The sequence below is a fragment of the Grammomys surdaster genome, unplaced genomic scaffold, assembly GCF_004785775.1.
Source record: "Grammomys surdaster isolate TR1022 unplaced genomic scaffold, NIH_TR_1.0 131, whole genome shotgun sequence".
Taxonomy (NCBI): domain Eukaryota; kingdom Metazoa; phylum Chordata; class Mammalia; order Rodentia; family Muridae; genus Grammomys; species Grammomys surdaster.
In genome coordinates, this window is record NW_021604589.1 from 3023528 (window position 1) to 3037303 (window position 13776).

The 13776-nt window shown below is 39.8% G+C and overlaps 1 protein-coding gene across 1 annotated transcript in view; it reads left to right on the forward strand.

Moving 5' to 3' along the window:
• The first annotated feature begins 1738 nt into the window (after positions 1-1738).
• Asb9 (ankyrin repeat and SOCS box containing 9) overlaps positions 1739-13776 on the forward strand; it is a 37092-nt gene continuing 25054 nt past the window's right edge. Inside the window, exons 1-2 of the mRNA XM_028762168.1 lie at positions 1739-1765; positions 10032-10248. Of these exons, the coding sequence (XP_028618001.1) occupies positions 10167-10248 (82 nt within the window). The 5' untranslated portion in view covers positions 1739-1765; positions 10032-10166. The remainder of the gene's footprint in view (positions 1766-10031; positions 10249-13776) is intronic.

Here is a 13776-nt window from a genome sequence, read left to right on the forward strand (position 1 = left end):
CCCTTCTAAAACATGCTATAAAAAAGCATTTCATGTTCAAAAAAAAAGAAATTTAAATAAATAAATAAATAAATAAATAAATAAATAAATAAATTATTGAAGAATTTTCATTAATCTTACAGGTTAAATCCATGCCAGCACATAACACCAGATTAAGAAAGGGCAAGGGCAGAAATAAAAAAGGTTAGGGTAAAGAGTTACAATGACAGGCGACTACTTTAGACAAGTTAGGTAAGGTCCTGATAGAGTAACTGGATTTTAAAATTATTATTCATTATATATAATTTGTATCAGTTAGTTTTTATTGTTGAGGTTTTAGTGATTTGTTTCTGTGTATTTTCAGTATAATAATCTATCCCTCGCTCTCTTAGTAGGATATATGTTCCAAGTCCCCAGTGGATTAACTAACCCTGGATAGTCTTAAATGCAGTCTTTAGTATGCTTTTCCTATACCTATACACTCATGATAGAGTTTATTTTAGAAACTAAGCACAAGAGATTATCAGTAATAACAGTAAAACAGAACAATTATAATAATATACAATCAACATAAGTGTTCAACAATAGAAGAAAGATTTAAAAATTTGTTATATGTGCAAAGCGCCCAGCCCCGATTTATATAGCACAATCCCTATCACTAAGGTTCAGGGAAAATCATAGAGGAGGGGATAAAAAGATTGCAAGATTCAGGGGACCAGGACGCTGTTTGCTAGAATAGTGTCTCCCAGGCATGACAGGGAAGCTGTACCTATGAAATTTCAACAATACAACTGCTGAAACAAGATCTGCATAATAACAACACTAATTGTCATTCCAGCCTGGATAGGGTGAATTTCACAAGGTCCTGTCCCTAAATGAAGAACTATAGGCAGTTAGTGGCTGCTGAGAGAGAGAATCAGTCTTCTCTGGGGACCAGCTCCCTGATACGTTATCCAGTCCCAAATGGTCAGCCCTGAACACATGTACATATGCACAACACTAAAGAGACACAGAAGGTTATACATATTCTTGGAAAAACAATATTTTAAATTATGAAATGTGATATTATAATTAAATTAAATTATATCATATTAAATTATATTAAATTATAAAATGTGATATAATATTTTAAATTATAAAATATTATATATAAATTATATACATCTCACATTATATATATATATATATATATATATATATATATATATATATATATATATATAGAAACATTTTCCCAGTCATTAAGAGGAATGAAGCCATATGATCTGAAGTAATTGTTTTGTAGTCTAAGTGAATTAAGTCCATCCCAGAGAGACAAGTATGTACTTTCTCTCACTTGTAGTTTCTAGATTTCATATAGATACATAAAATCATGCACACACACATATGACAAGAAAGTAAAAGCCACAGGAATATGAGGGCCAACAGGATGAGGAAGGGTTTAAATGAGAATCATAGAGAGGTACGGTGAGGAATATGGTTAACATATATTAGATAATTGCATGGAAATGTCTCTGTGTAGTATAGTAATGCATATGATTAATCCATACAATAAAATTAAAACAGTAGTAATAAAGATATTCGAATGTGCCCTCTTCTAAAATACCTTATTGGGCTATACTCCCCCTCCATTTCTTAGTGGTAATGTGAGATGGTACAACCAATGCCTATGTAAGCAGATGACATAAGGGGACAGTGGGGCATTGTGAGGTAGCACCAGGCTACTACATTCAGTTCACTTGAACACCAGATGTGCAGTACTGTCCCAGCTGACTTGATAACCAAGGTAATTTCTTAAACGTTTAACTAGGATGGGGTATGATCAATGGAATGGAGAGTACAGAGATTAGTAGATTGAGGGATGGCTTATGTGTTGGGCAGGACAAAGTAAGAGACATTTCATCATGCTGATCGGAATGATGAACACTTGAAAACTTGTGAGTTATTTTTTAGGCTTTCTCACTGAATGATTTCACAGGTAGTTGGGCCCAAGTGACTGAAACCTTGGAAAGTGAAACAGTAGATAAGAGAGAACACTGTGTGTCTTTTATCTTTTTACTGTAATTGAAAGTAGCGACTCTATCAGAAAAGAACTTGTGATGGCTGTTTCTTTCAGAAGCCTTATGGAAATAGTTTTGTAAGTTTCAAAGGTTTTGGGACTATCCTTTAAAATTATTCTATCAAATTCTATAATGTTAGCTGCTTAGATTATTTATAATTTATTCTTATTATAAATAATATTGACCTAAACTTTATTTCTTTATAATTAAAAATATTTCTGTGTATGAGTGTTTTGCCTGTATGTATGTATGTGTACTCTGTGTGTGTGTGTGTGTGTGTGTGTGTGTCTGTGTGTGTGTCCCTGGTTCTCTTGGAAGTCAGAAAAGGGGGTTGAATCTTCTGGAACTGGGTTAAAGATGGTTTCAAACCACCATGTGGAATCAAACCCAGATCTTCTGCAAAAGTAGCCAGTATGTTCTCTGATCTATGTCTCTTTATAATTAAAAAAAAAGTTTTCAAAGGAGAATATTTCTTCCTTAGATCCTCTCCTACTTTCTCTCTTTTCCTTAATAAATCTGTGTTTGCTTTGTTCAACAGAGTATTTGAAGGATTTCTGTGCTGGCTAGTTTTATGTCAATTTTACACAAACTAGAGCAATCAGAGAGGAAGGAGCCTCAGTTGATACCACCATAAGATGGGACTTAAGGCAAGCCTGAGGGCATTTTCTTGATTGATGATTGATAGCGGGGGCCCAGCCCATTGTGGATGATACCACCCTGGGTTGATGATTTTGGTTCTATAAGAACCCAGGCTAAGCAAGCCACGAGGGAGCAAGACAGTCAGTAGTACCCCTCCATAGCCTCCATATCTGCTCCTTTCTCCAGGTTGCTGTCCAGACTTCCTTTTATGATTAACTGTGATGTAGAACTGTAAGCCAAATAAACCCTTTCTTTCCCAAGTTGCTTTCAGTCATGGTGTTTTTATTACAGCAATAAACACCCTAAGTAAGACAACTTCCTTTTCAATTTCTGGATTTGAGCTTCCTTATATATTAAAATATTTAAAGTAATAGTTCAAAAAATTTAGAATGTATGCACAGTGAACAATTTTCTGGGGGTTAACCTTTAATATATTTTTTCAGTACTGGGGATAAACCCTAAGGCTTCATAAATGCTAGGCAAGTATTGCATCACTAAGCTATATCACTAACACTGGGGAAAATCTTTTCATAGCCTAATATTACACACACATACACACACACACACACACACACACACACCACACCATGGATAAATGTGTCTATCTATGCAGATATACAACTGACCTGTATCCACTATATGCATTGCCACATTATTTTTGTTTTCATTTTATCCTCTTCCTCCCTTCTCCTCCTATTTTTAGATAGAGTCTCTTTCTGTAGCCCTGGTTATCTTAAACTTGCTATCTAGACTATGTAGACTAGGGGCTGGCCATGAACTCACAAAGATCTGCCTGCATCTGCATCTGCATCTGCATCTGCATCTGCCTCTTGAGTGCAGCGATTGAAGGTGTGCACCACTCCAAGAACCATATTATCTGTAAATGAAGTCTGCCTGTATCACTTAACAGCTTTAAACCCCAATGCTTTCAAACTCTTAAAGTCATTCTCATGTTTACATAGGTCATTCAACATTTCTAATACTTTGTTCCCATTTTATTGAAGATGTATGTATGTGTTATTTTTCTGATAGCAGCAGTAAAATAAGCTAACAGAAACATCTTAATAATGGAGGAAGGAATTAGTTTTGCTTACAGTTTAAGACACAGTGTAATATGTTTGGCAGAGAGATAAATGCTGCTGCTCCATTTGCTTTCTCCAAGTTATTCAGCTTAAGATCCTAACCATGGAATGGTGCTACTCACATTTGGATGGATTTTTCTGACTCAGTTAACTCAGTCTAGAAATCCTGTCATACAATGTGTCCAGAGCCTCATTCCTTAGGTGATTCTAGTCCCTATGAATCTGACAATATTAGCTATCATAATGTTTCCCCCAAAGCAATTCTTGCCCCCCCATAGTTTTAAAATGATCACGCCAAATGCAGATAGGGCTCATGTATGATCCCCCCTTTTTTGTGGAACAATGTTCATTGTCAAGAATGAATGCACCGAATGCAAACAGCATGGCTGAGGCTTCAGTGCTTCAGAGACATTGCCTGAAGCTGCCAGGCTGAGGAAGGAATCACTGAATATGACAGCATATCAGAAGCCAATGTTCTCCTTTCTGAAGGACTTCATATTTTCTCCCATTGCAAATCATTGGCTAAGATCTGCGCTTGCATTAATGTAGGAATGCATTCTCTTCTTCAGAAGATCTCAAATCACAACAAATACACTACTAGTCACTTGAATGAACCGACTTAACTGGTAAATAATGTGTATGAGGTTTTAACTTCTGTTTACTGAGTTTGCTACCCCATTTGCACCCACCACTGCTATATCTTGAAAAGCTTCTAGCTTGTTCAAAAATTGCAAGAATAACTCAATGAATATCTTCAAGTTTATTACCTTAATTCACTGTGCATTTTGTCATGGTTGCTTCTAATATATTCATAAATGCTCACAGACACATGTATGTGACTACTGTATAATATATGTGCCTCTGTATATGCACATGTTTCTGTATGAAAAACAGTACCTTAGTTTATACATATATATTTTTAATGACCTATTTGTAAGTTGTGAACATTGTGATCTCTCACCATGGTTAGGGTTAACAAGAGATGAGATGGACAAAAAAACAGTTTTAAAAACATTTAATATTTATTTATTTATTTATTATATATTCACATATGTACACACATGTACACATGCACATACCCCATTTCATGTATGATGGTCAGAAGACAACTTGTCGGAAGTTGGTTTTCTCCTTCCTCAATGTGGTTCCCTGGGATTGAACTCAGGTCATCAAGCTTTGAACTATCTCACATATCTAAGTGGGAATCAACAAATATCAATTTCTATGACAAATGCTATAGTGTAGGGTTGTTTTTTTTGGTTCAGTGTTAAAGCTAAGAGCCAATGATGAACAAAATATAAAAAAATAATGTAAGCGAGATGGGCTGTTGTTTGTTGCTAAGATCCTGCATTACTGTCCACTGTAGAGTCAAATTTACATTCCCAAATGACAGATTCTAGGTTGCGGCCCTAGTAGGAGGGGATTCATCAGCCTTTTCTATGTGTGGAAGCTGTGTAGCTGGTACATTTCCTCCTTGGCTTCATAATCCCTTGTGACTCTGCCACAGTACTCTGTCATAACTTTTCCAATAGCACAGAGATTCTCTCCCAGACCACACAGTGCAGTGATGATAGGGTGGAGGTGAGACAGGATCTAGTCCAGCGCAGTCATCATGCAGATTTACACTTCCACAACTGGGCCACTGATGTCTTTCTCATCTGGTTTCACCATTCAGGATTCCATCAAGGGACCAGTTAGTCATTAAGACTCTTTATTCTCTTTTATCCTGGAAAGCTGCTCATAAAACAAAATGTTTATGTTTTTTTTTTGCAGTGACATTTTCTTAAACATGCATGGATATGATGTGTTTAGATCTAATTTACCCTCCTTTCCCCTCTCTCCAATTCTCCCCCCTTGCTTTTCCTTCTTTTATTCACATAAAGGCCGAAAAAATCAACTCACTGGCTATGAAAAATAAAATACATCTACTGGTCTTTCTTTAAAGAGTTTAGTCCCATGGTTACATAGACAATTTTGCCATCTAAATTCACCTCAAGAATACCCCATTATGTTAACTTTTTAAAAAATATGCTCTTGTTTGAATCTCCTGTACTCCTTGGTGGACAGGGATGCATGGGTGCGGTCTAAAGCAGTACCAGAGTGCTCGGCTTGCAGTAAGTACTTCCATCACCTGCTGAAAGACAGCAGCATTGCCAGAGAAGCATAGAATTCCGAATCAGAGAAGCCCAGTACCTCCTAGTTCCTAAAGGGTCTGCACTGGGAAAAGTGCTGGGTGGTTGGTTCTGGATCAACCTTGTTTAAATAGAAGTATCCCTGCACCCTCCTCCCTAGCTTCAGTCTTTGCTTACGTGTACTGTTGTTTGATTTTTGAGATAGGGCTTTGTTATGCAATCCTGGTCTGGTGCTTACTAAATAGCCTAGGCTGACCTTCCACCTCAGCCTCCGGAAACCTGTGACTCCAGGGGTGAGCCACCATACTTGTCCATTGGAAGGGACTTTCCAAGGATCCCCAAATCTTGGCTCAGAAAAATAACGTGTAAGTGAGGTGTGATTTGGTCATCTAAGTGAGGGTGGGGCACGGAAGCAGGCGCCTGTGAACAATGTTTCTTGGAAAGAATGTGTGTGGCCCCAACATCTGCTGCACCCTGCAATGTTTTTTGTTGTCGTTATTACCCAACCTGGACCAATTGCTCACACACACACACACACACACACACACACACACACACACACTTTGATGGGTACAATAGGGCTTATTATTGCTGTCTTCTGGGTTATGGTCTTCTGGGTTATCTTATTTTTTTCCCTATAATCATAGCTCATACACATTCATGTGTAGTACAATTTTTTAAATTAGTTCTTAAAATACATGTGGTTCTCCTCTAGGGAGCTATTATCAAGCAGTTTAAAAGTCCAGCTCTCATCTTATTTGCTAGCAGTGCTCCACACAATAAATACAATGAGAAGATTCAAAGCTGATGAATTTCTTCCTGGGTATTAAGTGCAACAACCTGGAAATGTCCTTTACTGCCATTTGGAGTTTTAAGACTTGACTGTGGAGAAATTGCGACTTATTCAAATTGAATTTAATGTAAATAAGGTGGAATGTGAAGATTTTAGTGGGCAAAAATGGCAATAGTATACAGCTGCCCCGTGATGGGCCTCTGTTTAAATCTCTCCCAGCCCTTCTATGTTGGAAGTAAATTTCTTACTTTCTGCCAAATATGTTTATGGTTCTGCATGTCTCTCCTGGTACAGCACTGAAGGATTTGCATGCATATAGCCTTCTTAGTAAATCCTGCAAACAGACAGTAAGCAATTTGGCTGCATTTATCCCAATTTTAAATGAGCAACCTCTCTTTAAAATTAAAATTTCTACTGAGAAAATTATAGATTCATGTGCAATTTCAAGAAATAATAAAACAAGCTCTCTTGTCCACTTCGATTCCCTCAATGGTGACCTCTTTGCAACAGTACAGTAAAATGTTATAACCGGAAGTCAACTTTTCCTGGGATCAGGAGATAGATGGCTTACTGAGTAATGTGGTTGTCATACAAGCATGAAGATCTGAGTTCAAATCCCCAGATCGCATGTAAATTCCATGCAGGTATGAAGGCTTGCTTGTAATCCCAGTGTTGGACAGGGGATCCCCAGAGCAAGCTGGCTATGAAGACTGGCTGAATCTGAGAATTCTGGGGTTAGGTGTGAGACTCTGCAGCAATCCGTAAGGTGAAGAGCAATTGAGAAAGACATCTGACATCAACCTCTGGTTTCCACATGCACATGCACACACATGCATTCACCCACACAAATGAACATATGCATACATACCAAACATATACACACACATGCGGGGTGGGGGAGGCAATCTATTGACCTTTTTTAGTTTCCCGAATGTATTTGTATACAGTCATGTGCATGTGAATCTTTGGTTTCATATCATTTATCTCATTTGTAAGAACATACCTTTAAAACATATTATTTTTAAGTTTTGAAATTGAGATGTGTGTGTCTGTGTGTGGGTATATGACTATGAGTGAGGTCAGAACATGGATGGTATTGGATCTCCTGGAGCTAGAGTTGTGTTACAGTTCTGAGAGGAAAGGTTACTCAGGAACCGAGGAATACCACGCAGTCATACTCCACAACAAACCTCAAGCAAAAAGATGTATGGGGAAAGACGCAAGAGGGTGGCTGACTCTGCTCGGGAGAGAAGCAGCAGAGAACTGGAGGCAGACTTACATTGTATCTCAGGGGAAGCTTTTTTTTTTCCAGGGCAGAGATTTTCAGGGTAGGGATTGGTGGAATTTTGAGCTCAGGGATTGGTGGATTTTCCAAGCTCAGGGATTGGTGGGTTTGGGTAGGTTTTTAAACCCAGAAGTGGATGATGATCTTTTACCCTACAAAAGTTACAGGCAGCTGTGAGTTGCAGGATGTGGGTGCGGTAGGTGCCTTAAGGGCCAAGGGATCTCTCCAGCCTCATAAGAACATAACCTTGAATCAGTATTTCCATTCTTAGGAATCTCTTCTCTAGAGAGACTTGCAAGTATGGCCAAAGCAATGTGTGCAGACACTGATTACAATATTAATATTGACTTAGTAGTCCAAGAAATGGCAACATCCTACTAGCATCATTGGGTAACAAAGAAATGCTTTGATTTGTTTGTTTTGTTTTACTAGGTTTCTTTGTGTACCCTTGGTGGTTCATGAATTCATTCTGTAGAACAAGCTACCCGCGAACTCAAAGAGATCCTCCTGCTTCTGCCTCTGGAGTGCTATGCTAGGATTAAAGGCATGCACCACCACTGCTTGGTGCAAGGAAATGTTTTTGGCAGTGGAGAATAAAGAAATAAGTATAGCTATATGTGGGACAATAGAAAGTGGTACAGACTAAGTGTAAAAACTTTTGGACAGGATGTTAATACAATTACACTGGAGTAAAACTGTCCAAGGGTAAGTGTATATGTGCAGAGGAATGCATTAAAATTATGAAAGATGCCACAAGGTTTCTCAATGCACACCTGTAATCTTAGCACTCTGGAGATGGAGGCAGGTTTGCAACAAGTTTGAGGCTAGCCTGGCTATGTAGTGAACTCAAGGCCACCCTCACAGTCACACCCAATCTGAACAAAAGCAAGCAAGCAAGCACACTCGCAAGCACAAAGTGGTTAAAAAACAGTTACTAAATGTTTCAATTGAGAAGCCAAACCTCTCAAACAGAAACAAATCTACAGCATTTGGAAGCGAGCTGGTGTTTGAGAGCAGCTTAGAGACTTCTGAGGATAAGGCATTCTTTTCATCCTGCAAGAGGACATAAAATGGGAGTTTTCCTGAGCAAGTGAAGTGGAACTTGAGGTTTCTTGGTGCAGGAGAGTATCCTGGATAGTGAACAGATTGGAAGGTGGGAGGGGGGGGTTGGCGGGGGGGGGGCAGGAAAATCAGCAATTTGATGAGACCTGGAGGCTCTGCTCATACCAGCTCCTTTCAAACCCATGGATGGTGGCAACATGAGTGATTGACCAAAACCAGCACCTGGGAGTCCAGAGAAAAGTCACCTACTGAAACCCTACCATTCATGGAGGCAGACTGAGGGTACCTTAACAAAGAAGTAGCCTTCAAAAAGAAAGATAGGGGCTCTCTTTCACACCTGTGGTAATTTTCTCCCCACAACCATTCAGCATTTATTCCTAAGTTAAATCCAAATGTGTGCAGGAAGAACAAAGTAGAGCAAGAAATGAATTTGCAGCCCCCACCCACCCTCCAATTGGAAAATGAGTTCTTTCTATCCCGTCTCCCACCTCTACCCCCTTGCATTTTTTGTAACTTACAGACACATTTTTCCATAAGACACTCCCAGCAAAATTGAAAACACATGTGCAGATGGCCAGGCTGGGCTGTGCATGTTCGTGTGCGAGCAGTTTCTCTGAGCTTCTGCAAAAGCAACTTTCTCAGCTCCTGGATGCTGGGGCTTGTCTGAGTAGTCCCTCAAGTAGCAAACAGATCTCTGCCACTGTAACATCTTCCTACACAACCACTCAGCTGCCTTGATTCTCCAAAAGTTACAAAGTGTGGATTTCCTGCCTGATAAACTCTAAGGCTTGCTCCCTGATTGGTCTCAGTGTAGGAAAGGACGTGACATCAGCAACTTTTCAGACTTGAGACCTGGGGGGCTGTTGTGTACTTTGGCCTGTCTCCATCCTGCTAGGTGGTGTTTGTGGGGTGTGTGTCTGTGTCTGTCTGCATGGGAATCTGTTTGACCACAGGTAGTAAGTACTCACATTACCCTGCCTGTGCTGTTCTGTGCTGCAGACTGCCTGGACCAAGACGGGTGCAGTTCAACCAACCACAGAACTGGAATTTCCCAGGGGCAGCAGGAGCATGGCATTCAAGTTTTCCTGAATAACCGAAGTGGAACGTGAGAGTTTGCTGGCCTAGGAAGATACCATGGATGGTGAACAAGGGGGCAGGAATGACAAGCTAGGAGGCTCTCCTCATCTAAGATTTCTTTCAAACCCATTGATGGGGGGTGAGTTATAGAAGATGGGAAATCAGAGTGCTGGGGAGGGTGGTTAATGTGCTCAAGAGAGAGAAGACAGCTGGGCTAAGTCAGTGGATCTTTCTGTGGGGTGTTCATAGGGTGTCTACTGGACACATGTCCACAGCCTGTTAGTCTCCATCCTTAATGTGATTATTCAAAAAAAAATACCTTTGTCTGTAAAGTCATAAAGGTGAGACAAATTTATTATCACAGAGCATTTTCTAGTGGTGAAAACTTTTGCTTCAATCAGTCACTCACTCTTTTGTGGGTCAAGTGTATTACTTATTAAATAAAAGGTTTAAGAGTTACTTATAAGTAGCTGTGTTTTGGTCTCCTGTGTAGCTCGGGTTGACCTTAAACTCATTATCCTCTTGTGTCAGCCTCTGAAGAGCTGAGATTTCAGGTGTGTGTGTATGCATATGTGTGTGCACTACTTAGTCTTATAGGAACACTGTAATTGCTAAAAAATTCTCTTATTAAAAGTTCCCTTAGATATTTCTATTTGGTGAAGCTGGGTTTCTCAAGGATATTGGCTGGTTGATTGACTTTAAAAATGAGACTTTTCAAACACTGCAGAGATTGCCTCCAGGCATGTGTTGTACCCATTGGCTGAAGCATTGGCTAATACAGAGTCTCCCACTCTCACTCACTGTCACTCTCTTGTAAACATTCAGCAGGTTCCAGATGAAGGAATTCTGGGCCTAAGCATTGAAGGAGACAGTATCACATTCAGAACATTGATAGGCTGCCCACAACACTTTTCTATTAGAAAGACAATAAACAGGTTCCAAAGTCCCCTAGGACTTAACAATGTCTTTCTGAATAGGTTCGTGAAAGGAAAACAACAGAAAGTAGAAAATACAAAATACCTTCCCTCTCTGATAGAGGAGACAGGCCTGCACAATTTTTGTTTGTTTTTATTTACTCATTTCCCCTCCCAAATGTACAGGACCCTCAGTGATGAATGGGGCTTCCATACATAAAGACAGAACTGAATTAATTAGCATGTATTGAGCACACATTTGGGATAGTAGGAAGGTAAATTGGAATCAAGAATCACTTTCAAAAACGGGTTTGATGAGTAATTTTAATGCAGCAATCCAATCATTGTTGGAAACAATAATTCAGTAGAGTTCTAAATTGCAACAAAGTCTTGTGTTTTTATTTTTGTTTGTATATGGAGAGAGGAACTAGCCCCCTTTTGTCCTGGATGGTATGCAGTTTAGAAAGTGGACAGGTTGTTCCAGCTAGGATGTAGAGTATCTTGAGTCAATTTAATGAGAATTAGTTTGGAGAGATGGAGTTAGATGATGAAGTGTGTGTGTGTCCATGAAAGTCAGTGCATATATTGTACTTGAGTGTGTAGGTAGAGGCCAGAGGTCAAATTGGGTATTTTCTACTGCTTTCTACCTTGTTTTCTGAGACAGGGTCAGAATTTCACTGAACCTGAAGTATACTGTTTGGGCTAGACTGGATAACCAGTGAGCCCCCAGGATGTGCCTCTTCTAGCACTGAGGATAAAGGCATGTGTTCTTATGCATGTCTTTTTACATATGGATGTTGGGGATCTGAACTCACATCCTTATGCTTGCATAGCAGGTAAGTTATTCACTGAGGCTTCTCCATCACCACAGAATGGTAAAGCTATTGAATCTCTGTGAAGGGACTTAGACTTTGTGAGTTGGGGAACTAGAAGTCATTGATGGTCCTGAAGCAGTAATGAAGAGTATGAATAGATGAACATAGTACCCCAGTTATAATAGATGATGGAGACATGCAGAAAATGACTGAACTAATCCACTGGTTCTCACATGCCTCAATATCACCTAGAGGAGTTGCTGAAAGGAAGGTGTACTGCTGTTGAGGAAGTGACAAGACTGGGTTGAAGCTTGAGTATCTTTATCCTCAAGCAGTCCCTAAGTGATGCTGACTGGGATTTTCAGGGATCATACCTTAAGAACCATTGCACAATCCAAGCATACAGCTGCTACCTGCGTCAAACTTCAGATGCGATAGAGAACGGGCTTTAATTCTGAAGGAAAGAGAAATTGGATTATGCAGTTTGATTCAATATTGTGGCAAACTGAGATCTTAAATTGTGAAATATTTTTTGTAAGCTCCAAGTTAGGTTACACAGAAGAGCTAGCTAAGAGGAAAGCCGGAAGGAGAGCTGCCTTAGTGCAGTGAGAAGGGGAGGGGATACAGAGTTTTCTTTCTCTCACTCTGTTATATGTACATGCTCATGTGAGTGTGTGTACAAAAGGGTATGTATGCATGTGTATGTAAATATATGGGGTCAATGTCACATGTAATCTGTAATCTCTCTCCACCTTAATTTTTGAGGCAGGGTTTCTCACTGAAGTTAGAGCTTGCTGATTCAGCAACTATGATTGGCTACAGAGCTTCAGGAATCCTCCCTGCAACCATCTCCCCAGCGCTGGTATTATAGACACATTGGTATAGTGGGTTTTTTAATGGGATGCTGTGGATCTGAACTCATGTTCTTTTGCCTATGTGGCAAGCTGCCTTTTTTTTTTTTAATCAATTGACTGTCTCTCTAGCTCTCCCAGGGTTCTATTTTTGCCATAAAACTGTGTGTGGCGTTGCTTAATCCACATAGTCTGGTGATATGGGGCTAAGGTAGGAAATGAATACAGGTTGAGTGTGAGAAGCCTCAGAATGTTCTGCAGAAGGCTTGTGGTTGAAACTCAGTGGGTGGAGAAATTTTCCAATGGCCAAGAATTGGCATGTGGGGTCAGTAAGTTGAACGAAAAAATAAGAAGGAATTTCTGATGCTTTAGGTTCCAAGGAACCTAAAGGAATAGCAGTTTTTTTTTAAAAAAAAAACGATTTATTTATTTATATGAGTACACTGTAGCTGTCTTCAGACACACACCAGAAAGAGCATGAGATCCCATTACAGGTGGTTGTGAGCCATCATGTGGTTGCTGAGAATTGAACTCAGGACCTCTGGAAGAGCAGTGTGTGCTCTTAGCCACTGAGCCATCTCTCCAATCCCAAGCAATTTTCAAAGACATGAAAATCACAGGATAGATGCCTGGACACTTGGGCATCCCTACTTGCTTACGTTCTCCTTCTCTGACCCAGAATAACAATTTTCTCCCCATTTTCCACACCCAGTATAGCCAATCACTACTCCCATGCAACTCTCCTAGGTTTTTCCCTCTTCCCAAGTAGACTGTCTTGCTCTGCTTTGCACCAGTCCTTCTCAGCTTAGTGTGGGGGCTGGAACCCTGTGGTAGCTGGTTATATTTGTTTACACTGCTGAGGCCTTGACCTTGGTGAAGTGTGGAATGTGGAGCATTCAGAATGGTTCTAAGATATTCATTCGCTCAGTTGAAGGTATCCTCTGGGACATGGACAAATCAGAGGCGAGCATACAGTTGGCTATGGTTCATTCTTTTTCTCTCTCCTCTTCTCCAGAAGATAGAAAAGGATCGGAAGATGGAGAGACAATTCTTCACAGAGATTTATTAATGCTTGACTCTGCTGTCC